The sequence below is a fragment of the Hipposideros armiger genome, unplaced genomic scaffold (assembly GCF_001890085.2).
Source record: "Hipposideros armiger isolate ML-2016 unplaced genomic scaffold, ASM189008v1 scaffold_88, whole genome shotgun sequence".
NCBI lineage: Eukaryota > Metazoa > Chordata > Mammalia > Chiroptera > Hipposideridae > Hipposideros > Hipposideros armiger.
The window spans coordinates 1,957,933-1,985,153 of NW_017731438.1; the positions used below are offsets into that span (position 1 = coordinate 1,957,933).

The 27,221-nt window shown below is 37.3% G+C and overlaps 1 protein-coding gene across 1 annotated transcript in view; it reads right to left on the reverse strand.

Annotated features, from left to right (window-relative positions):
• TAF3 (TATA-box binding protein associated factor 3) overlaps positions 1 to 27,221 on the reverse strand; it is a 168,341-nt gene that overhangs the window by 139,113 nt on the left and 2,007 nt on the right. The window contains exon 2 of the mRNA XM_019644555.1: positions 24,570 to 24,812. Within this exon, the coding sequence (XP_019500100.1) occupies positions 24,570 to 24,812 (243 nt within the window). The remainder of the gene's footprint in view (positions 1 to 24,569; positions 24,813 to 27,221) is intronic.

Below are 27,221 nucleotides of genomic sequence, written 5' to 3' on the forward strand. Positions count from 1 at the left end.
TTAGCTGCTGCCCAACATGAGAGACACAGTTTGGAGTTTGAGTTGAGCCAAGTTAACTTCCTGCTGAAACAAAAAAATCAGCACTCTTGAGAGGAACATAACAGAATCTATGCTCTCTACAAACTACCATTCACATTGTCAAGAACACAATAAAAAATTATTAGGCATGTGAAGAAAATCTGATCCATACTCAAGACGAAAGGCAATCAATTGAGATCAGCCCTAAGAGCCTGTAACATCTTGACATATCAGATAGCAAAGAACCTATCAAAGATCACTAGGATCAAGTAAAAAGGAATAAGGAATGGATATAAAGAGGCTTCTGCTAGCAAAAGATTGGGCAACTGGGCTCTAATACGATAAGAACTGAAATGAATTAAAATCCATTACATATGTTTAAATCAATGAGTTCATGGTATAAAAATTTAATTGGTGCCTTTTGTAGGTGACAACAAATCATTCTGTTAATTTGTAAACTGAGTATGTAAATCAAACATTTATCCTTTTTATTTTATATGAACTATCCCACTGGGTAATCAAATAGTACATGAGGGGAGATGTCTTTTTTTAAAATAATTTCAATGTGTAATCAAGTCAGTGTAGAGGTTACTTTTGGAGGGAGGAGGTAGCTGTAGTTGGGATGGGGCAAAATAACCTAATGGATCTTTCAGTTTCCCAGTTCCAAGGCTTTAAGACTGCTTTTAAAGTATGTGGGTAGAACCTTTCAATTTAAAAACATCAGCATTAGCAACACCTCATCCGGGATATGGAAATCTGAGCAGGATTTAAAGATAAGATGTGTATGTATGGAAGAGGGATTATGATTTTCCACATGGTGTTCCAGAAAGTTCTCAATGAGAAGATGACATATGAATAAGGACCTGAAGAAGGTGAGGAAGCAAAGAGTAAAGTAGGACACACACACACATACACACACACATACACACTCACACACACATATTTACATATAAACATACATATACTATAAAGACTCTGGTGTCATCCCCACCAATAAGACTCAGGTCACCTAACTTAAAAAGAAGAGAAAGAACATAATTTTTAGGAGCCCTATGCATCTCCAATTTTCATTCATAATTGTTCAATCTAAGATTAATTAAGAAGCAGTAAAAACAGATAAATGAAGAGTCCTACAAACCTGGCTTTAAAACTTGAATCTGCCACATGAGAAATGTATGACCTTAGACAATTACGTAACTTACCTGGGCCTTAGTTTTTCATCTAAAATGAGGATATAACACGTAGGTCACAGTGTGGCTGCAAGGATTAAATGAAATCTGTATTTGAAACAATAAGCAGAGACCGCCACACATGGTGGATGCTCAGAGTAAACTGATTCATTCCTAAATGTCCACACGGAAACCCCACTTCAAGGCCCACTCACAAAGCAGAAACCCAGAGTTGCAGCAACAATGTCAGCTGTGGACTCTGTTTGAAATTTGATGATTTCAAGCCTTCAAAATCAAGTACTGACTGAAGGCACAGTAGGTCAAAGTTTTATTACAACACACCGTAAGAGACTATCTGAACTTTGTGTTTATACTGGCATTTTGCGGAGTCATATTTCTTGAAACCAGCGGGCTATAAGGGCTTGGTCATTTTTGGTCAGACAGCATTGTCAATAGAAGACATGAGGAGGGGAAAGGGTAGAACTGTGTATGAAAGCAGTAACATAACCTGTTTTCATTATTTGGGGAGGCAGGAACAGACTGCTCAGCTCTCATTCCTATCTGAGGACACCCAGCTTTCGACCTCCCTCCACTGTGAATGAAGAGAAGTGCTTTCACGTAGGTGGCAGGGCCCAGGGCATCACTGTGAGCACTTCCTCATTTTTCTGTTCTATAAGTAAAATATCTTGGATGATCTAAAAAAAACCCCCAAACAAACAAACAAATAAACCTGTAATGTACCAGTGGATTGATGATGATAATGCTGACATTAAAACAATTAAGCTGCTAACATGTTCTATGTTCCAGGCACTGTTCGAAGTGTATTATATATATTATACTAAACTCACAACATCCCTAAAGTAAGTTCTCTTTAACGATACATGTATCTTTGAGGAGTAAAACAAATAGAAAGACAGAACTCAGCTAGACACAGCTGGGAATTCGGGAATCACCGTTAAGTTTTCTGACCCCAGTTCAGTGTTCTGGTCTACACCCACACTCGAATAAGAAAGCCTGGAGTCTTCCTCAAGAATCGGTAATGACCAGAACTTGTGAAAAACTAATTAAGTATATATCCAAGAATAAATCAACCCTGTCAATGACAATAACTGTAGCCTAGCTGACATAAATGGTTACGTCATACAGAAGGTTCCGAAGCAGGAAGTATCAGGAAGAAAAACTAAATACAAAATTCAGCCACAGAACCAGAATCTAAGTCCAAATTATACAAAATTATTGGAAATTGCTTGTAATACCTACTGTCTTCATGATTTGTAAACCAGCGGCTTTAGAATAAAGATGAGGATTTTTACTTGCCTACTATTAAAGTTCTTTGGGACAGACCCTTTTAAATGGCCAGGGCAATTACTATTTTGAAAGAGTAGTTCTTTGACTATGGGGTAGTATATAAAGGGAGAGTAACATGATTTCATGTCTCCATTTGGAAATACAGCAGAGCTCCAAAGTTAATATGCTACTGAAACTTTTCAAACCTATTTGTAATCTATCAGCCCCATTAATCCTCAAATTCCACTCTTACCTACTCCTACCTCCCCAAAATAATTCTCAGACAAATAGATAAAGTTTCTGAGAAATGCCTAAGGTTGGTAGAAAAAAAAGTATTCCAGAAATGTTGAAAAGAACCCTGGAGTGTGCTGTGGCCGAAAATCAGAGTATTCCCCTAATGAATTTAGAAAGCTAATAGTAGTTTCATAACTCCTCTAATTTTCCCCTACCGTTTTCTTTCTTAACCTTAACAAAACATCACTTAAGATACTGAGGTAAATAATCATGTAAAAAAGCTAAGAGAAAGCTAAGAGCTTTGCTTGGATGATATTTATACCCGTGTGAAAGAAAAAAGTCATTATTTCCCTCACATCAAAATACAATTACCCTTTCATGAAATAACTCACAAATAGGATGAAGAATTCAAGCAACATAAAATCAAAATGCCTTTTAAAACTTTAGAACGAGTCTGAGTAGAGTCCTGTGACAGTCCACCAAATAATACACTATCCAGTGTCTACTTCAATGTCCCGAAGACTTCCCGGCACCAAGCCTGACTCTCTGGGAGTACCTATTGCTATTCCGCAGGCATCCTGCCAATTTCTCCTCCAGTTCCAAAGAGCTTTCTCCTAGACAGATTGTCTAGGAAAGCAGTGGTGAGAAGCAGTTCTAACTTGCTAATGGGACAAAACGATGTACCTGTGATAGGAAAGGCACAGTTTTAGAAAGATGTTTAGTGGCCTGCTGAAGAGCCTGCATTTTTAGTCAATCTTTGTTTTTTCCTTCCTTTCATGTTCATTTATTTGAGGCATCAGCAGGACCACCTAAATCATATCACCTTAGAAACAAAGTGCTTGCTTACTTGCACTGATCATTATTCAAATAAAAAGAGGAGGGGATTTGATTCCATTAAGAAGTAAACTCAAAAGAAATTTCAGAACATTAACCAGGGAATTTATAGTTTCCAAGATACTCTTTTGTGAAGGAACTATAATATTGCTATCATAATATTCTAAATGCAAAGCACCATCTATCGTTCCTCTAGTGAGCTAAGTGTTTTCAACGGTTCTCTTGGTTTTATGGTCTTAATTGTGTCTTAGAAAGATGTCCTCAAAAACCTAATCTGAAACTGGGATGACTACTTGTTTCACAGAAGGATTAGTCACTTTACAAAGGATTTGGGGACAAGCATCCTTTAAGTAGGGAGCATTCTGGCTTTATTTTAAATTCTATTTTTAAAAATTTGAATAATATCAACTTTTCAGATATACGTCTACTGCAAAAAGGGAGACCTGCCCAGTGATGTGCTGGAGTAGGTATATGATTTAGAATTAAATCTTAGAAGCTTACAATTAAATTATAGAAAAGCAAAAGTAAAAACTGCTTAGAATTCCTCACTCCTAGTTATGTTATTCTTTCAGTTATTTACATCTACTGTATCTGTATGATGAAAACGCTGTATAATAATGAAAGTCAGCAGTTCTCTTCCCAACACTGCATTCAGTGACATCACACTGGGGCTTGAAACTGGTCATGGTGGGAGTATTTACATCATGGAAATGGACAAATGCTACAAAACACAGAATGATTTACTGTTCTGTTGTTTAGACTTAAGAAAGTGAAGGAGAAAGTGTTGAAATGCAGATTAAATTTAAAAGTGTGTTGTGTCTATAGCCATTTCACTGTAGTAAACAGCAGAAAAAATGAGAAAATATTCTTCTAGTATTCAAAAACAGTATCCAACTCAGAAAAGAACTCACTCATATTATCAATGAATGGGTGAAGTTTCAAAGTACACATCTGTTGTTTCACTTTCATCTTCCTCATTAACATAAGGGAAAATATGAACCACCATTCATGTTGGAACTATACTCCTTTGTCAGCTGCAACTGTAGTTTGGTCATGGATATGAGAGTTCGGCAAAAATCAAGAGCATTCTGTGAAAATCAGTTGGCTATATGGAATTTACAATAGAGAGTATTGTTTATTATTGTTATTCTTTGTAAATTGTGCACTACACATTTTATGATAGTAACATTTATAATAAACTTGTAAATGCACATACAGGCATCCTTTCTTTTGAGAAGAAGTTATGAAACATTTACCAGAGTGGGACCCCCTTTCAGTTGGCTGGGACAGGGGGTCAGTTGGGACCCCCTTTCGATACTACCCTAGCAGTCTTTGATCACTTCCCTGCTCTCTGGTGTGACCAAACAATACGTAAATGAATGGGCAGAGCTGTGTTCCAATACTATTTTATTTATTAAATCAGGCTGCTGACCATGAATAGTCTGTCGATTTGTGGTTTAAACTTAAGTAAAACAAGAAAGGCTTCTATTAGAACTTCACTTGTTTGTCAACTATGTGAGCAGCTTCTAAGCTAAACCATATGCAATAGTTTTAGAATACTAGAAGAATGTTTACTATTTACAATGGGACGGCTATAGGTACGGCACATTTTAATCTCTATTTTCAACACTTTTCACTATCACTTTCATAAGTCTAGACAATCAACAAAACACTCCATCAAGCCCTCATCTGAAGCATTTGCTGATTTCTGTGGTGTAAGTACTCCCACCATGGCTGATTTCAAACTACCAATGTATGCACCTGATGAATTGGGAGATGACATATAGAGTTCTATAGCGTCGCTCCATACAGACACAATGAACTTAACCTCAACAATAAAATAACTAGGCTGTGATGAGTTTTGAGTAACTCTTTTAATATAATTTATGTCATTGTAAATTGTATGTGATTTGATTTTTTAATAAAAGCTGTGTTTAATAACCAACCCACAAACTTTCTGAATAATTAATATTATCCATCGGCTCTCACAGTGGGTATGAGCCAGCTGCAGCATACCACTGGTTCCACATGCCAAAGACTGGACAGTCTGAATACCAATAAGGATAATAATAACTGTGATAGGCTGATACCTGTAAATTTGCTCCTAATGATACTTAGAAAAAACGCATGCACAAGTAGTTGATGACCACTGAAAGAAACTAGCAAACCAATTAGTTGCTTTGAAAACTGGTGAAGAAAAGAGATCACACATTGATCCAGCCTTTCATATATAAACCGTACCACTAGGTCACCAAATAGTAGATGAAGGGAAGTTTTGCTTTATAGAAGTGCTCTAGCTAATAAAAGTAGAAAGGATAGAATTGGACTGTCACTATTTTGCAACTTCTGTTGACTTAATGGTTTAGTGTTTGCTAAAATTGTGAGCGCGCGCGCACACGCACACACACACACACACGCACGCACGCGCGCGCGCACGCACCGTACAATGACTTTACATGTCCCCTGATGGAATCACACGTCCACAAATATGAAATAGTGTTGCCAAAAGAATCGAAACTGACCATGATCAAGCTTTAATTGGGCTGTCGGAAAAGTCATGATGCATATTTACACCGAAAACCAGAAAAAATGCGTCATGACTTTTCTGACAACCCAATATACCCAGCTACCAAGTTGCAGAGGACCATGTAAAATAAAACCATTGCCATGCTATAAGCAAAATTCAGACTATGAAAAAGTCTACAGGAACACAGTTTCTTCAACAAATATGCAAACCCAAAAGGGAAAGAGAGAGAGGGAGGGGAAAGGAGAGGGAGAGGGAGAGGCAGGGAGAGATATTGACCAATAACAATGTGTTATTTGGATCCTGACTCAAACAAGGAAATAATAAACCAATAAACATTGATGAGACAATTAAAATTTTGTAAAAAGACTGGCTATTTGATGATATTAAAGAATTATTCATTTTGAGGGTATGACAATACTAATGTAGTTATGATTAAAAATAGTTCTCAACAGGTGGTAGGATGGCTCAGCTAAAAAAAAATAGTTCTCATCTTTTAGCGATATATACTAAAAATATTTATGGACAAAATAATATGATGCCAAGGATTTTCTTCAAAATAATACGAAAGGGAGAGAAGTGAATGGGGATAGAGACGAGACAATCATGGTCATAGGTGATGGGCACATACATGGTAAGCTAATTATCCTATCCTGTTTACTTTTGTGTGTTTGAAATTTTTCTACACTAAAAATGTTTTTACATATGAAAAAGCTTTAATAGTGCTCCATCTCACTGAAAGGAAGAGGCAGACTCCTACCACAAGGCCTCCCATGATGACCCCTCCTGGGGGCACTGACCTCCTTTCCTAACACTCTGCTCCTCAATCATCATTTTGCTCCAGTCATACTGACCCCCGTGTAACACACAACAGCCATGTGCCCTTTCTTGGGTTTTGTACTAGATTTCTTCTGCCTGTAAGGCTCTTTCCCCAGGTGTCTTCTTACATGGCTATCTCCCTCATCTTCTTTAAATGTTTGCTTAAATGTCCCTTTCTCAATGATACCTGCCTGACAACCGTATTTTTAATTGCAACTTTCTTCCCCACATCCTAGCATTCCATTTCCCCTTATAATGCTCCATTTTTTTCATAGTACTTATCCCTTTCCAAAAAGACTATACATTTTACCTCTTTGTTATGCCTATTATTTCCTCTCTATTCCACCCACTAAAGCGTAAACTCCACAAGGGCAAGGATTTTTGTCTGGTTTGTTCACATATATATTTTATGTGCTCCTAGCAGTGATTTTGGCACACACAACCAGAGATCAATAAATTTTGTTGAATGAATGAAAGAAATAATAAGTACCACAATGTAAGTATGTACCAAGTATCTTAAGAACATAGGGGTATAACTACAAGTACAACTAACTTAGAAGCCTGGGGGAACCGGAAAATAAATCTAAAACCCCAAAGCTAAAATTCTCTTAAATACTAGAATATGTATTACAAGGCCAATATTTTAAATAATATAAATTTTAACTTTAAATTTACATGTAGTAGGGATTTTGCCTGCCACACGACTTCCCCAAACTGACAGCATAATTGTCCCATCAATTCCAAAATAAAATAATGCTCTCATTTGTGAAAGCAAATCAATGAAGAGTAGTAACCGTCAGGCACATTTCTTAATTAAAACACAGTAAGGATTTAATCTACAGTACATCACTGAGAATAGAAAATAACACAGTTTCACTGTTATTATTGGCTGAGCGATTTACTTTGGCTCAGAGATTTATCAGTAGATGGGGATCCACATTAAGCAAATCCCACAATATGTCATTCTCATAAATAATATCCCCCTTTTAACATCAAAAGATTTCATGAACCCCTACAATAACAGTTCTAATTCTAACGTGTTAATTAGGGAAATACAAAATAACAAAAAGCTATGAACTAAGCAATACTAAAAGAACTCGTATGTTATGAAGAACTGTTATATAGATTTAAAATACAGCTTTTTATATATACACATATACATATTTAAGATTTTTTTTGGATTTAGCCTATATATAATGGTTATGCAATATAAATTCACACATTCCATGCAATAACCCTAAGTCTTCACAGAAGTCAAGGTCTACAGCGTGAAACCAGTAGTATAAGGTATCCAAAATACTTCTTATGGACCTTGGAACCTCTAAGACGGTGCCTTAGAAATCAGAATATCACTTATGGCAATAGTATTTAAGCACAAAATTAGCTCAGTAATTTTTTTAAAAAAATAGTCTTCTGAGTTAGAGTGCCTGGGCTCAAATCCTGGATACCCTAATTACTAGTGTGTGACCTTAAAGGTTATTTATCATCCTTACATCTCAGTTTGCTCATATATAGAATGAGGACAATTATGGTACTTAACTCATAGAGTTATTGTTATAATTAAACGAGTTATCAGGTGAAAGTCATGAGATCAGTGTGTGGCACGTTAAGTCAGGGTACCTAAGTGTTGTTTACCAAGTTTCATCAAATTCAGAACTTAGCCTCTTGTCCCTCAAGGTGTGATATAAAGTCACCGTGTGTTATTTCTTTTTGTTATTAAAATTGAGAAAGGCAAAGTTGCAAAAACAAATCTCAGAAAAACCCTGCCATGACACATGTGTTGAAACTTTTCGTATCTGTTAAACTATAGCTACGTTTACTGATAGGCTCTACCGCCACCACAGTAGGTTAAATGCTACTTTGGCAGGCTCAACAATTATATAGTATTTATAAGAAAGAAGATTTATGGTATGTACCATATAGATATGGAAAGGTACAGAATTTTCTGCTACTCATTTTATGTTTCCAAAGCATTTTTCTTAATACCAGGAGGACAGTTCTTGCTATCCTTTCCTTCCTAACAAAGCCAGCTTTAATAAAAATGAGTGCACTAACAACTTCATTTGAAGTTGAACTTTAAGAAATCCTTTAATGCAAAACTAAGTGTACCCCTGTTTCATATTTAACTTGCAACAGGATATCCAGCAGCTATCAAGGGACCTGGAGAGGTTTGTTAGTTGATGACGAGATGCCTGCTGAGATGGGCTCCACACACAGGTAATGCCCAATTGTAGACAAAATCTTCCGACCTACATCTCAGTCTCCTTTAAAGTTAATCTGAACACACTGTACATGAAAGGAAATGAAAAGTGAGTTTTTCTCCTTTACCATGGCACTGGGACTTCCTGAGTTTTTCATTCCATTGCTGATTGGTCCAGAACTACTATTTCCTTCTAACTATTCCCAATTGTGTCTGTCACACATAATTAGGATTGCACACTAAAAAGAAGTGTTAAAATGTAATAATGCCATTAAATCTGACAAATCTTTTTTACTTTAACCTTCAATATATCAGGAAAAATAGCCATTACCACTTGACATCTGGGTCTAATGGAATCTTTAGATTTTTAAGCCATTTTATTAATAATATACAAAAGTATGAATAAAAGGATAGTGAAAACAACTTTATTACAAATTATAATAAGAATTTAAACACAGTAATCCCTTTGTAACATGTAAATTTTGGTATAGAGGCATAAAATATGAAAAATTATTGTCACATATCCTTTTAGCAAAATGGAATGGTCTAGGTTCTTGTTATAAAAATATTATTGCATGATGAAGCCCTTTCTGTTGAATGGCTAACTGGATGAGAAGACCATATTATTTGTTTTTCAGTTGAAGAAAATTCATTCAGGATATTGTCATTTGAAGACAGAGTTGAGATTCCATTTATATGATGGATTTCTTCTCCTTCTCCTTCTCCATCATCATCATCATCATCATGAAGCCAGAAATGTTTCGATCTTTTTGTGAAACATGTCAGTGTTTTCTCTCCCATTGTATGTGGAAAATGAAAAATTCTGCATTTTCACTGTGATCAATGAAATCTAAAAGTAGACTAAAATGATAGTGTTTCCAGTCTTCTTCAATATATTCTTGATATAGAATATAATACTCTGGTTGCACAATTAGAAAAATGAAGGATGACAATTTATTTCTCGACTGGATCACCCTTATCTGGGAAATTTCATCATTCTTCCATTTTATTATTTGAGTCTTTTTTTTTAAAGCATAGTTTGGAACAACTGATGAAGAATGATGAATAATAATTCCTATGACGATAAAATAGCAAAATGTTTCAAGATACCAGAAAACATGATCCATAAGATCCCATAATGTAACTTAGATTTATAAAAAAGATTCAATGAACCCATGAATGTGGTAATGGCAAGAGAGTGAGTTTTATTTAATATAAAAAAATGTTCTCTTTGTTCTTTTGAAAGCCTCTGAAAATAAAAATTATAAAATGCTAATGCTTTCAAATAGTAAGAAATTCTTAAAAACAAAACTAAAAACAAAAAATTGAAGCCCATGGACTCTAACAATACTGAAGGTTAAGAACACTTTTTCTCAAATTATGTTAAATGTTAGTCCAGAAAAATATAAAAAATGCATATAAAACCATTTAATTAGAAATATTGTTTTAAATGAAAGGATGGAATGAGTATTCTATATTACTAGTGGTACTGTCAATATTTTTGAGAGGAATTTTATAAAAAAATATATATTTTATCAAACTTCATGCTCTCTAACATAGTAATCAAACCTTTTAAACTCAATCATAAAATATATTGGGTTGTCGGAAAAGTCATGATGCATTTTTTCTATGTTTTTCGTTGCAAAAATCTATCATGACTTTTACGACAACCCAATAATTTGAAAGACTGTGAAAACTGTATGAATAAAAGATTTTATTGCAGTGGTATTCATATAAGTAAAAAATTAGAAGAGGCCTAAATGTTCAGCACTGAGCGATGACCTATTGTATCCAGACATTTTAAATGTCCTATCACATAGCAACGTGGAATAATATTCTTCCTCTATTTCTAATAAGACCTCTCAACCAACGCTCTGTATTGGAATAGCTAACTTCTGTGAGGCATATATGCTCATATTCACTAAGTATTTCAATTCCAAATATCTAACAAACCTACATCATCTCCATACTACCAACCTACTCCAGTCATGTTCTTGCTTATACACACCCCTCATGACTAACAGAACCACGCAAACCAAATCATTTAAGTCCATTTTATACATTTCCAGTTCACTCCTACACCTACCACTGTCTAGCAAACAGAACTTTTAATGACTAGCATACAGTAGGTGAATTAATTAAATGAAAAACAGTCTATAAAATTATATATTACAATTAAACTATGTTAAAATCACACACACAGTCTTGGAGGACTAAATCACAATAATAATGGTGGTTATATTCCAGTGGAAGTTTTTCTTTTAGTTCCCAAATTTTAACTAAGGAATTTAAAACAAAATGTCTGCCTCAAAAGGTGTTTGTTTGTAAAAAAAAAAAAAAAAAAAATTATACTTTGAAATTCAATTCCGGTGAGACTGCTAGGCTATTGGTATAATCATACATTCATTATGGCATCGTAAAATGATACAATTCTTTTGGAAAGCAATGTGTAATACATGTCAAAAGCCATAAATGTGTTTATACCTTTGACTTAAAAATTCCTACCCTGGGAATTTATCATAAGGAAATAATTTAAAAGCAAAATAGGCACAAAGACATTTGATGCAACATTTTAATATTTAAAACCATTAAAAGTATCTAAAGATAAGAGAATGGCTAAGTAAATTACACAGTACATTCTTTAAAAATAATAAATATAAAATATATAGAACAAGGAAAATAACAAAAATGTTAAGATTAAGAAGTGGAACATAATGTTGAAAAAGAGTAAAAGAAAACTGTATTACTATTTCAGCAACCCAAATGTTCTCTTCATAAATAAAAAAGAAATGGGCACTATAAAAAATGAGGAAAACTGATGCTAGAATGGGAAAAAATGTATATACACTTTTAAAGTATCTTCTAATGGGACTTTGAAGATAACGTTTAAAAATCAAAACTGGGAAAGTAGATATTAACGGATAATAATTTCAAATTTTTGAGAAAATCTAGAGTTTCAGAAAGGATAACATAGGCCTTTGCTAAATGACAAAAGAAATTCAGTTCTAGGTACAAAAGTTTCCTCAAGGAAAATAAATATGAAATATATTTATATGAAACTAACAAAGTTCCACAGAAGCTAAATTATTAACAAAATTATTATATTCTTTCTAAAACAAGCTATCAAAACCACTATTAAACAAGTGGTTTAAGTTGTATGCTTTTTCTTAAGATTTTGAAAACATTTTTTGGCATTTAATTGGGTATTCATTAACACTAACAAAAAGGAAAGAGTGCCACCTACTGAACTGTAATCACTTCCACATTAAAAAAGAAATCAATTTTCTTATTTAAACTGCAGAATTTGAAGTCTCCAGCAAGAATAAATGGATGAATAATATTACTAACAGAGTATATTTAAACACTACATTTTTACTACATAATACTTGATAAAAATGAATTATAAATTTAAACAAAGTCTGATTATTTGAGGGAGACATAATCAATCTGGAGTGTTCATTGTGTACCTGGCAATGTATTAGAGCAAAAGAGCAACAATTAATCAACACTGTAACATAACATCACAGTGCTCAAAACAAAAAGAGAGAAAAAGTATTACTTCTTTCCTGTGGTATGATTAGATGCAAATAACTACACTTAAGTATATTACCTAAAATAAAAATTCTTAAATATTTAGGGTTAGGAAAAGTTGATTAAAAGTTACTAAAAGTGGTATCAGTTAAACTCAAGTCCATTACCAAAAACACAATGAAGAAAAAGAGCTCTGAAAGATAGTTGTAAAGATCTGGCCAATACAATTTGCATATTTGCATATATGTATCTTCGTTTGACTTTTTTCAAAGCTAGTCAGTGTCATACGATTTTGAGTTATGCTGTAGTCTCAGGGTGAGCCGATGAACCAGCACCAGTCGGGAGTGCAGTGGACAAGGGATCTGTGGGACTACACCTCCCTTAACCAGAATGCAGTAACACCCCTAAGTTTTACTCTGTGAGTCCCACTGTGTGCCACAGCGCTTCACATACCATGTCAGAATTTCAACATGAGAAAGAATGAGAGTGGGCATCATTACAAATGCATACGCTTAAGTGTTTTTTCAGGATACGGTGGAATGACCACCAGTGTGTTTGGTGCTGAGAGTTACAGGAACAAATTACATACAAAGGCAGGCCTGCTGTCAAAAGACCCTATCAAAGACCTATAGCAATAGATAAGATTATCTCATTCAATTATATTAATCCCATGGAGGCTATTTATTCCCATTTTACAAACGAGGGCAGTGGGGAGTAAGTAAAAACAAAGGCTTTCAATTGTCATACTTCAATGAAACACCCAGCTACAAAGTTTTGGTAGTCAAACATCACATTACTAAAGAAATCATCAGGCATCACTGTACAAATGTTATGTATAACTTTAAGCCCTGAACTAATAAACTAAAGGTTAATGTTTAATCTTTTATAACAAAGCTCACATTAGGTGTTTTCAAGCAATTTCCGGTCTAAGAACTCAAGGAGTATTCATTCAGCATCCTACAAGGACAAGCAGGGCCATGCTCACATATCCTCCCTACACCATGAGGTCAGCGACAGGAGGGCCACCAAACAGAGCACGGTGCCTGGCATGGCGCGGGCACTCTATCAGTGCACCAGTAATAACAAGTAAGCCTGGCCGCCTTTAAAGCAAGGAAGCCTGCCTGTGTCCCAGGTTCACGCCAGATTATGTAATCTTGAACTCTATCTGATTCCTGCTTTTAAAAATTAAATAAAAGGTCATGCTAGAGCACTGCCTGACGGATATAAGGTGCGATCTGCATTTTATCTCCTGACCAGGCCAGTCTGCCTAAGATCTGGATATCTAGATATTTAAACACCTACCTCGTCTGCCAACTGATCACCTAACCTCGGCTCCTCTCTCTATCATATTCTCTACAACTTCTCTCTCATCCAGTCCTGCCCAGCCAATGTCTCCCATACCTGCTCCTTCCTCTGCATCATTCCCCAGAGTGGGAATTCAGGCCCCGTCATCTCTCCCTGGATGACCGCGACAAGCTCTGTCAACACTTCCAACGGTGTCCTCTCTCTTGCGTCCACCCTTCCCACCACAGAATCTATTAATCTAATCAACTTATCCTGGGAATTTAAAAATTATCCAGACTCCCTCATTCCTTGCAGCAGACGAAATAAATATTCCAAATTATAATTTGAGATCACATATAAATATTGGTGTAATCTTTTTTCCCCATATAGATTGGAAGCTCTAGAAAGGCAAAGACGGCCCTATCTTTTTTGGTCACCTCTGTATTTCCAGAAATAAGCTGTGTGCCTGGCATACAGTAGGTTCTCCAGAGCTACCCGATGAATGAATGAAAACGGATCATTGGCACAGGATCAGTATATAACTCCGGTGAATGAAGCAAATAATGATATTATTTTATTTGAAATAGGAAAACTCTGTGCAGCCATAGCAGGTAATTAGTTAAGTAAAATGCAGTTACTGCACTGTCCCAGATAAGATTCAAATTCAGGAAAGCAAGACAGGCTAAAACCTAACTTACAACAAAAGCACTAACTTTGGGGTCTTATGCCAAGTCAGCCATGAAACATCGTCTCCCTCACCACACACACACACACACACACACACACACACACACACACACACACACAGAGGAAATCTTCCAAGAAATATAACTGGATAACAGGAATGTTAAACTTCTGGAAAATTTAAAATTTATAAACAAAAATAACAAAATCTTTTTTTTTCTGATTTGGATGGCTGGAGGGGGAAACTGACAAATTTGTTGTGGTAAGCAAAATACCAAAATACTTAATTTGTCTAGGGCATTTTATGTGATTACTTGTTGACTTAGATACATAAAAACTATTATAGTATAGTGAAAATGTGTTCTGATTTTTATAAATCCAGACAGATTAAAGAAAACATTTTCAGTAGGGAAGAGAATTTTGGCCAAGTCCACTGTCAATTGCAGTCTACCAAATCTATGTATGCTGGTACTGACTCTCTATTTTGAAATGTATACACCTCTACTTCAGAGCTAATTTTGGTAGTTTGAATGCACAGCAAGAGATACTCATATTTAAAATGTTTTAAATTTAATCTTTATGCTGTAGGTGAGAAGCCATTTCTAAGGATAATAATAAGCAGAAAAAAGTAACATGAGTAAAAGAATCAAAACATGATTTTTAAAAATATAACTATATTCAAGAAGTCAATTTGAAAGGAAAAGAAAAACCCTTGAGGTGTCACAAGATAAACCTTTCTGTTTTTATACGTGTATGCTAAGAAGAATACCAGGGTAATGCGTGATGCAAAGGATGCTGGGCTAAGACTAACAAACTGGGACTCGGCAGTCATTTCTGTCACTGAACAACTGTGTTACTTCGGGTAAGCGACTTTTTGAGGCTGCTTCCCCAACATTCTGAACAAATATCCCTAAAGCCAGCAGTCAATCACTTTCTCCATGTCTTGAATTTACCTCTCAGGTAGAGTAACAAGAATTTAGGTTTTGTGCAAAAGGTGAAATGGAGAGTGAGTGTACAATGTAAACAGTAAGCAAGACGAGTGTTAAGTTCTAGAGACAAATAAAACTAATAATGATAACAAAAGTCTGTTAAGTGTGATGGTGGAGATATATGGGTGCCCAAAGGAGCGCAGCAGGGGAGGGCACCTGCCAGTCAGCCCGGAAAGATCCGGAGCCACACAGTTCCTTTGGGGGAAACAAGCAAGCTAATGATTCTGGGGGTTAAAGCAGGAAGTAACAAGGGGCAGGAAATTAATATGTAAAGGTAGGCAGAAGTCTCATCATGGAGGGCCCCACAGGTTTACACAGAAAATCTGTACCGAACAGCACAGGCCAGTCACCACAAATGAGCCCTCTGTATCATTTCAGATACAACCTTTATGGCTCAGATGCTGTAGGATTCAGAAAAAAACCACCACACAGCCTCCAGGCAACTGCCTCTGATGCAGAGAAGACATCTGGTCTGGGCCCTTGCACTCCAGCCCTGCAAGGTCATGCGGGTCAAGTATCTGAGGGGGGAGGGGAGGGGCTAAGGGTGGGGCGGGGCTCTGGGGCCAGGAGGCATTCCACAACCCTGTCTATTCAGATGACTGGCTCCATGATGGTACTGCTCCGCTTAGGAATGTCCGTCCCAGCAGAGCTTCCCAACAACCACAGGAAAAGGCCAAAGGGCGGAGGGAGGGGCACCTTATTCATGTCTGCACCTTCAAGGTGGGTTCCCTGTGTAGGACGCACACAAAGTGGGTAGGTACCCTCCAGGCAGCACTGAACGCGATCAACTAAATCCAGCTCCGCTCCCACCTCACAGTGTGACACAGGCAAGTTCATTCACCTTTTTTGAAAACTCCCACCACTCCTCCTGTAAAGTGGAAATGATCATAGCACCCAGCTTTAGGGGTTGTTTCAAGGTGAAATGAGAGAATGCTTATGAAAATACCATGTGGTATCAAGGACACATTATCTGACAGCTGCTTTTATATTTTTATTTGCAAGTAAACACAAATATTAATATTTCAGGGACTAAAAGGCAGTGTAAGTTTCCTCTTTAACAGGCTTCGATTCGTTTAGTAACCTCAGTTGTAAGGATCAACTTTTCTCTAGAATGATTAAAGCTATTTTTATTTTGAATGAGAAAAAGCAATTGCTCTCCGAAGACGTTTTTGGTTTTCCTTGAGAAAAAAGGGTTGCTCACTTGTAAGTGTAAGCAGAGAGAGCTAACAAAGTGTCTTATACTGTGGAATATGCTTTTTGTTTAACAGTTCATTGTTGATGACAAGGATAGTTCAGAGAGGAGATAAAGATGTAAACCGAGGGAATGATGGGGTAGTATTTTAGAAATTTCTAGGAAACAAAATGAGCAGAACTGGTTATGGGTAATGAAGAAGCAGAATGAGGGGAGGGGTCAAAGACACCTGTCACGTTTCTCGCTGGAGTGACTGGGTATCAGATGGTGCCACCAACCAAAATAGATAACACAGGTGTATTAAGGGTAAGATAACATGAGCAGTGTTTGAGATACTGATCTGAGGTGCTACGGGCGATGTGGAAACGACCCACCGACAACTGGGTATAGAGTCTGACGGGTGTGGTGGGATGGGGAGACAGTTTGGGAAGTCATCAGTATATGCAGATGAGAGTTGAAACCATGAGCATAGAGAAGAACACACATTGAAACTGTACAGTGAGAAAAGCAGGTCAAGGGTAAAATTTGGGGAGCTGCAACATTTTAGAGGTAGAAGAGCTATGGAATATGAACCCATGAAAAGCACAGAGAATGAATTAGTCATATAAGTAGAATTAAGAGAGTACGATGTCACTAAGGAAAAGGAGTTTCAAGGAGTGATAAACGCAAGAAGATGCCATAGAGGGAATCCTGGAAGAAAGTGGCAATGTAGTTTTTGGATCTTTCCAAACTGCCGCATAACAATAGAGCAGTTAACATAGAAGCATCTGCATGGATGCCAAGATACAGCAGGGTGAGGACTAACCACCAGGAGCCGCGAGACCCATCTGTGCAGGGGCCAGTGGCGAGAAGCAATGGGAAGACTGGCCCAAAGGGGAGAACCTCCAAAAGCCAACAGGTACCCACTGGCGGGCCCTGTGGGAAGAGTGGTCGAGGCTGAGACGAGTCTGGCTACTTCCAGACGGGTGAGGAACAGGGGCTGGAGTGAGACCTACCGGGCTGGAAAGAATCAAGCCCCAAGCTTTCGAACCTGACACTTTGCTACTCTTTCCAGGGCAGAGTCCACTGAAAAGAAACCTGCTGGCACTGGAATCACAGCTGAGCAGAAAAGGAAAACTGGCATTAAGAAAAGAGAAGATCTGGGCCAGCCGAGTGGCGCATGGGTTAGGAGTTGGCTTGGGACGCCAGCTCTGTGCAGCAGGGCCCCGGTTCAGATCCCACATGAGGGCCTGTGACGCTGCGCCCTCTACAGCTAAGATGGTGAACAACAGCTCGACCTGGAGCTGGGCTGCCGTGCCGTTAGTCGCCAGCGACGGCGTAGGCTGCAGTGGGGCTGGCCGGCAGCAGGCATGAGCTTTCGTGAGCCGCCGTGAGCAGCCGTCCAATGGCCGGTGAGCCACTGCCTCACCCAGGAAGAGCGCAATGATAATACCAACATGGGCCAGTGAAGCGACGTCCTCCACAACTAGACTGAAGAACAAAAGGACAGCAACTTGTCTGTCCCCTTCCCCGATTCCCCAACGCTGTTCCCCTCCCCCAATTCCCCAATTAAAAAAAAGAAAAGAGAAGATCCTGATAAAAGTGGAAGAAAACAGAGACAGAACATCTCAGAAAGCAAGCTACCCTATCTCTGAACATTACACAAAACCAACAGTAGAGGGGGCACTGTAAAGTCAGAAAAACTCCCCTGAACTTCCTTCTAGATGAACTCACATACACAATTTCTATAAGAAAAAGGAGATTAAATAGCAATGACAATGAAGGTTCACGAGAAACACATACTCAAAAAAAACCCAGACAAAAACTGTAATGCTCTATTTTAAAATGGTCTAAAAGACATGAAAGAACATAAATCAAAATTAGAAAAACTCAGAAATGATGTGACAGAACTCAGAAAGGTAGCTATATGATCTGACAACGTACATATGGTACAATTACAGAAAATTGGGGTAATAGGATAACATAAGCAAAAAGTTTTTTTCACTTGTTTCAGTAATCATGAATGACACAGTATTAGCATTGCATGTGTAATCAAAGCTATGGTAAATGAGTAATTATGGAATGTTCTATCATCTTCTTTATCCCTGGGAGCCAGAATTCTTGTTATCAACAAAGGTATTTACTGATGTAACATAAAAAAAATAAAAACCCTATAATCTTGAATCTGAATTGGAAATATCTGTATGAACTCATAAGGTACCTCATCTATTATCTTCCTGTTTACCTATCTATCTTTCTATCTATTCACACACAGCTATATGTTTATTATTTAGTATAAATATTGTATTACTTATTGCCTAGAAACAATGATGACACAGTTGTAATAAGTACCCCAAGTGCCTAGATTGTGAACTTGAAATGCCATTTCCCAAGAAGCCAGGGCTTCTTGATTCCAAGTGCAGGACAAGAACATACAAGATAAGCCTAGAACACTTTGATACACCAGACAGCAAGGACCTATCAAAGACGACTAGCATCATATCAAAAGGATTCAGAAGCCAGATGGAAGAAGCTGCCACTGGCCAGAGATGGGACAATCTGAGCTGCAATAAGGGTGAAACTAGTCACCTACAGGTGACCAGGAACCAACTCGTTATCTTGAAAACCAGGTATATAAAATGAAAGATGCGGGCATTTCTTCCTTTCCCTCTCTGAATTGTACCACTAAGTAACTCAATAATGAATGAGAGAAAGGATTTCCTTATACAATTAGTCCAAGTAAAGAATGAAATAAAACCACAATAACGCATTATCAATACCTTGTAACCCCTAATGAATGAGTGGATCTAGGCAGTAAGCATCAACACTGCTAGTATCAAAGAAAGTGCAAACCAGACGTCAGCCTCCTGAGGAAGGAACACAACACTGCATCCATCTTGCCCAAGTCTGTTCCAGCCTCTGGTTTTTGCTGCCCAGCGTGCAAGAAACACACTGAACTAGGAGCACACAGTCAGCAAAATCCAGTCTGCGGCAACCCTGTAAGTCAAGCCACCCAGATTCTTCCATACACTGGAAGAAAAAGAAAGGGATTTGGCAATAGCAGGGTTGGCGGGGATGGGGGTGGGGTGGGGGGAGCTGTAGATCAAAGGAGTCCTCAAGACATGTAAAGTAAAACAAGAGGACGGTGTAAAGAAGTTAAACTAAAGCGTCATGGAATACATGCTTGGCTGATAAAACTATAAAGCAAAGAAGTACTCCCTTATCAAGTTAGGATTGTGGTTACTTTTGGAGGGAGGCAGGCGGGGGCTGTAAATAGGGCTGGGCACCTGGGGGGCTTCTGGGGTAGTTGGTCAAGTTTTAGGTTTTGAACTGGGAGGTGGTTAAAACGGTATTTGATTTGCCTTCTAATAATTCACTAAGCTATTCCTCCCAAAAAGAGGATCTGTAAGGATAAAAATGTCCTTTAGATCAGCCAATGACGTAGTTTGTGTCAAGAAAAGGGCGAGAGTAGAAGTCTGACTGCAGACTGGGAAATAAATGGCAGGTACTGAAGTGGACGCAGCTCTTGATTGAGTCTAAGGAGCTGAGACACTTGACATGAAAGATCTAGAAGGATTCACACGCGTTAAACAAGGTTACTCCTGGGAAATAGGAGTATGATCCAGTGAACAAGCATTCCTTCTATATCATCTCCTCCTCTGTCATCTTCACACTGCTTGCTGCCATGCAAACAGCTCCTCAGTCAAGAATCCACCCCAGCCCAGCTGTTGGGTCTGCATTCCCTTAGCCCCTGAGCATACGATGAACACTGTTCTAGGTTTATGCTCATTGTAGTCACTTCATAAATGTATGTTGTATTTCAATTCAAAAGTAAAATCCTTAAAAAGAAGGAAGGCGAAACGGCAAGAGAACTAATGTTCACGGCTACGTGTTGTATATGTTAAGCACTGTCCTATTTTATGTAAATGTACTACAAAATATCTCACTTAACCCTGACTGTCACCCACGTGGGTAGGTATTATATTTTTTATTGAGGTACAAGTGACGTAGAATATTATCTTTGTTTCAGGTGTACGACATAATAATTCAGTATTTCTAATATATTGGGAAATGATCACCACAGTAAGTCTCGTTAACATCCTTCACCATACATCATTACAAAAGTTTTCTTCTTGTGATGAGAACTTTTAAGAGCTACTCTCTTAGCAATTTTCAAACACATAACACAGTACTATTAAGTACAGTCACCATGCTGTACGTTATATCCCATGACATTTTTTATAACTAGAAGTTTGTATCTTTTGACTCCCTTACTCATTTCGCCCACCCCCCACCTCTGACAACCACCAATCTGTTCTCTGTATCAGTGAGCTTGCTTTTTTCAAATTTTCAAATTGTTTTTATTTATTATTACACCTATTTTACAGATGATGAAAATAAGGTTCAGAAAGGTAAAGGAACTTGGTAGGACTATAAACCCAGAAACTGGGTGAGTCCCCTCTGAATGGCTCCACGAAGCCCATGCTTTTTCTACAACAGCCTCCGCCCCCTTCCTTCCATTCTTACATACTCACCATGGCAGAGAAGACATTCAAATGTTTTTCTGACATGAACCAATTGGAAGGGCTGATAAGACAGTAGTCCTGTGACAGTGCTTGGCTAATCACATTTTATGACCAAAGTCTGGCATGTCACATGCGGCTCATAAGGAAATAAAAGGATAATAAAGAACTTGGCGAACAGGTGTCATTATAAAGTTGTTCACGTCTGCACCGCAATTTGCTCCACTAAGCAGAATACTAGGAACTTGCTAACATGCTGTACCCATGACAAAAGAGATTTCGGATTGGAATGATATATTAAGTTGACTTGTGTGGCTATATTGAAAAATGGAAAACCACAGGACTACATTTTAAACCCTTTTCCCTGAACAGGGGGAAAAGGTTTTGAAAAGCACCTTAATGTACTGCCTATCATTTATTGCATCCTTATGAATCATATGCATTATCTTATCAATCAGCAAATTTCTACTCCTTAAAGAATCCACAAGTAATAGCTAAAAAACGGGTAGTGTTCAGACTTATGTTATTTTCCTTTTTAAATGGTTATAATTTGTATTTCATAAAAACTCAAATGAAATACGATTCTCCTTTGCTTCAAATATTCCAGAAGAGAAACTCAAATTTTACTGTAGTAATTTCAGACAGAAGTGAGTATCTAAAATAATTAACTTGGGGCCGGCCGAGTGGCGCGGTGGTTGGGAGCTGGCTTGGGACGCCAGAGGACCCCAGTTCGAATCCCAGATATGAGGGCCGGTGACACTGCCCTCTACAGCTAGGATGCTGAACGGCAGCTCGACCTGGAGCTGGGCTGCTGTGGGTCGCCGGCGATGGCGTGGGCTGTAGCCCCTGTGGCAGTGGGTTGCCATGGGCTACCGTGTGTAGCCGGCAGCCGGTGTGAGTGGCCATCCAGAAGCCGGCGACTGATCTGCCTTGCCCGGGAAGAGCGCAATGATGGTGCCAACTTGGGCCAGTGAAGCAAAGTCCTCCACGGCTGGACTGAAGAGCAAGGGGACAGCGGCTTGTCTGTTCCCCTTCCCCCAATTCCCCAGCGCTGTTCCCATCCCCCAATTTCCCAATAAAAATCTTTAAAAACTAAATAAAAAATAAAATAAAATCATTAACTTGTTTCTCATACTCCTTCACTACCAAATGTAATGCAGACGTAAGTCTGAGTTACACCTTAGTTACATTTCCTTGGCAGTATTTAAACATGATAACCATATCACTTTGAGAAAATTTTATTGTTTATTATTGGCATGCTGTAAAAATAAAACAAGAGGGATTTGGTTAAGTGGAGATTAACATTCAAGTCCTTGTCTTGGTTTTGAGTACTGAGCTTGTTAGAGCTTCTTTATAAAAAAATAATTAAATAACTCTCCAAATAGATAAATATAGGTTATGCAGGGACCAAAGATAAGCCTATGCACAAATCAAGGATTAAGATTAATCAAATGTCCACCTTAGTCCAAATTATTAAAAAGGTCAGAAAAAAACAAAATTCAAACAGTTTAACTATTAAATAGGTATTACAGGAGACAGAAAGACATACAAACTACACATCACATGTAGAAAGCTCCTAAAAGCAGAGAGGAAATGGGCTGAAATCTATCAAACAAAGAAGAAAGTAGCTGAGGCTCAGTCACATGCCTCTTGATAATGCATATAAGTCTTGGCCATCAAACTTGACCACCGTCTAATTCACTGAGACAGATACAAAACTCAGAATGCCCTATCATTCTGAGAATCACCGATGTGCCAGTTACTCGCATGTTAGGGTCCTTCTTTTAGTTTCCTCCTATACAATGCCTTAAGTTTTCTCCCAGCACTGGATAGCCATTCATGTTTTCTTAGCACAATTCCAAATTTTGTGTGCTTCTCAGTACCTTTCAGTTAAAAATTTCAGAGCCACAGAAGAGGACATGTCATGGATTCAATGCTCAGCATGACTTTTATAAAGATGTCTAGGAAGCTTAATGAGTTATATTTAAAGACAAAAGCAAAGAAGGAAATTCTAGGCCCACATGACACGTGTGTCCTGTTTGTAAGAGAAAATGGAGTTCTTTTCCATCAGGCCTCTGCCCAAGAAAACCTTCTTTGATAATGCTGATAATGAAATACATTTGCAATGTTTTTAAAGTAAATAAATATATGTTTAGAGAAGTAACAATATAAGTTTCTTAGATCAAAAACATTGACATTAGGGAGCGAGGGGTTTAAATTTAGAGAAGGACTGTACACAGAGGATTATAAATAGTAAGAGTTCCTCAAAGGAATAAAGGCTACAAACACAAATTCAAAGGTGGGGAGGAGATGGACTTTTAAAGAGTTACAAAGGGCCTGGGGGGAGGAGGATGAGGACTTATTGTTTAATGGTTGCCAGAATTGGAGAAGATGAAAAAGTTCTCATGGTGATAGCAACACGACAATGTGAATAATGTCACTGAACTAACTGTACATCCAAAAATAGTTAAAATGGTCAATTTTAAGTTATATATATTTTACCACAGTAAAAAAAAAAAAATCACAAATAAAAGTTATTTCTGCCATCATTTGCATTGTTCTGAAGTACATCTATGGTTTTAGAATTGAAAAAAGAAATGAATTGCAACTTTTGTAATTTTTTACAAGAAAAAACTTTATGTACCTGGATTAGAGACCACAATTACTTATCTCTTTAGAATCTTAGTGAACCTAAATAATCAACATGCAAAATCATGCAGGGAAAAAAGAACTCTGCAATGAGTGACTACTGTGCCTGATAAGCTATTATTTTATAAGAAAAAATTATATAACCAAACTATAAACATTTCTACTTCTCACAAAAAGATGGAGATAAATCTGCATAATTATTAGTGACTGTTCATTCACTGTTCCCAGATTCATCCAACTCACATTAATAATAATAAAGGGGGGATTACCCTTATTATTTTTCTGTTTCAATTTTTCTGTTTCAAAGGTTTTCTACTTTACTTAAATATCCCATTCTCATTTGATATGTTTACTGAAAGGTCTCCGTGGACACACCCTGTTCTCTCCATCTTAAAACTTACAAAGGAATTAAATGCCTCATCAGGCAGAACCTTGATTGTGCCAAGGCTCTGCCTGGTGATGCCAGCTGCAAGTTTGTTCACTTAAAGGTTAGAATGATTTGTAAATAACATTAAAACATTTTGTTTGTATTTCTAGAATTTATAGGTTGGCATAGCTTTTATATAATTCAGTTAGGAGAACTGAGAAGGCTAAAAACCCACTGAAATACTTACATGAGTATATGAGTAAGAGACGAACAAAAAATTACAAACCTTCTTGAGAAGACACGATTGGTGGCATGTAATCAGGAATGTATTCTTTCCTTTCCTCTGCATCTTTACTTCCAGGTTGAGGAAACTGAAGTACATTGTTCTTACTAACAGGAAATGAAGGAATTTGATGTGGGAAAGTGACAGGTTCAATATTGTGAATATAGTCTTCTAGTTCATGAAGACTAACGCCCATAAGCTGGAAAGCTTCACTAACATCATCCAAAATTGGGTCTGTTCGGCCATCTGAAACAAAGTCAAAAGCAAAGCAAATTATTTTTTTAAAAACTCCATGAATACTTTTTAAAAAGTACTAAGAAAATATGTTGCTCAGAATCAAGTGTATTATATGTTCAAGACCTAGTTATCAGACAGAATTTAATAAATTTTAAATAGCGCATATTATTTAAATAGTAGAAAACTGATTCTTAAAGTCAGTTTTAAATATGATCTGACAACCACAGACATTCATACTAACAATCAGCTAGTATAGAACAAATATCAAAAGTAGTTTAGGGATGGTCAACAGCATCTGGAACAGTGGCAAAGTCAATGCTCAATAAATGTTACTATTATTATTTGTTAACAAATAACTAGAATGCTGTGCTAAGTAAATGACTGTTACAGTCTCTCTGTTGTTCAACAATGTATCTCTGGAACCTAAGACAGACTGGCAAATAGGTGGTGTCACTCAATAAATATTCACTGAATGAATTATACCACTGAATCAATTTTTTAAATTCAAGGAAATTTACAGAAGGAACTTAGATCATAAAGGTAATTTACATATAAAAATGCTAATGTAATTAAAAGACACCATATAAAAGAGATACAGATAAAAAGATTAAAAGTTAGATGTAGTAGGATTCTCTTTAGAAAAGAAAGTCTCTCCTATGCCTACCCTTAGCAGAATTTAAGGTTTCTACATCTTTTAAAACTTCTATGAAAATTTGAGTTCCTGATTTCCAATCACCTAATGGATTTTTTTACTGAAATCTCCTAGGGTCACTTCAGGGGAAGGGAAAAGTTGAAAAGAGGAGACTTTGACTTCTAACTTCAAACACTTCTGTGGTCTGAGTTTGTCTACAAGTATGGGTTACTTCTATGATGTATAAAAGAAATAAAATTAATACTCATTCTTCCTCTTAATGATGTAGATAAGCATTTCAACTCTTTGATTCCTATCAAAAGCATTATTATTCTCTCAGTCTAAAAACTACAATCATCTTGAATCATCATATGCTTTGCAGTTTCAACCTAAGCCCTTTTGGTACTTCGCACCCCCTGCCCCCACTCACTTTTCGGCCCCGGATGTCAGAATTTTTTCCTTCTATTCCTACTACCACTATCTCAGTACAGTTTCAAGTTCTCCTACATGAGTCTCTTGCCCCTCAGTAACAGCAGAATTTTCTTAAACTCTCATTTTCAACACACTGTTGCCTTCCTTAGGAGATGCAGTGTTTTCTACCATGTTTTTATTTCTCTGTATTTTAAGTTCCTCCCTACCCCGATTTCACTGTTTAACTTTTTCCTCAAGCTGGCCACCTCACTGGTACTTTTCCCATGTTTAATTCTACGTACTTGGATAACTTAGTTTATGCTTTCTCTCACCTGGCATACTCTCCACCTTTATTCATCCATACTTTATAGCTCAACACAAATCTCATCTTTTCTGTGAAGTAATCCTGCCTCAGAACCCGTGGCCCACAACCATCTGTCCTTTACTTTATTCCTTTTGCATTTCCTGCCTAGACCATGCAATTATTAAGTTATAGTACCAGTTTTGAAGAGTCATTCTGAAAGATTTACACCTGCTTTCAGCTCACGCACTCGTATTTTGTACATATCACAACATATACAGAAACATTTGCCCCTGAATGCTTTGACAAATTGTTACCTTAGGGAAATTTAAAGTTGCATTATCTGTTGAATTAATAGTAACTTCTGATGCTTGCTTTAACTTGAGAGCTTTTGAAAAAGGAACGGATGCCATCAGTTTGGTTTTGTTGACATTGTGACACCCATATACACGCCTTTCTGGGCAGGGATTGTGCCTAAGTAATTTTATGTCTCCAACACCTAGCACAGAGCTTAGTTCATAAGTAGTACCCAATAAATGTCTGTCAAAAAGACAGAAAAGATTTAAAGAAATAGACTATAAGATTGCATAGTAGCAATCTGAGGTTATAGGATTAGAAGTTAAAACAAGGATAGTAAAGAAAAAAGGATCTAAAAAAGTCTGTAACTAATAAGTATACCAGGAATTAGCATTTTTTTTAAAGTCCCCAAACCACAATGGAGAATAATGAACCTGATAATTGCTATCTCACTAAGAGGAAGAAAATCAACTACTGAAATTGGGTCATTAGGAAAGGGGTTCACATTAGCTCACAGCAGTGACCACTTGATGGCTTCGGCATACCTGGAGTGCTAGGGGTACCGGCACACATTTTAGTTCTGTATATAAGGCAGAGAAGGTAACTATGTATTCAGGGATTTTCTGATTACCTAAAGGTACAGAACATCCATCCTTAGGGACCTTGGCAGCAAAAATATAATCTGGACAATGCATAACCATACAGTATACGTCCCCCACGAAGGGGGACGGTAAGGGGTGGCAGGGGGTGGGATTAGAAGCAAAAGCCAAGAGAGTCC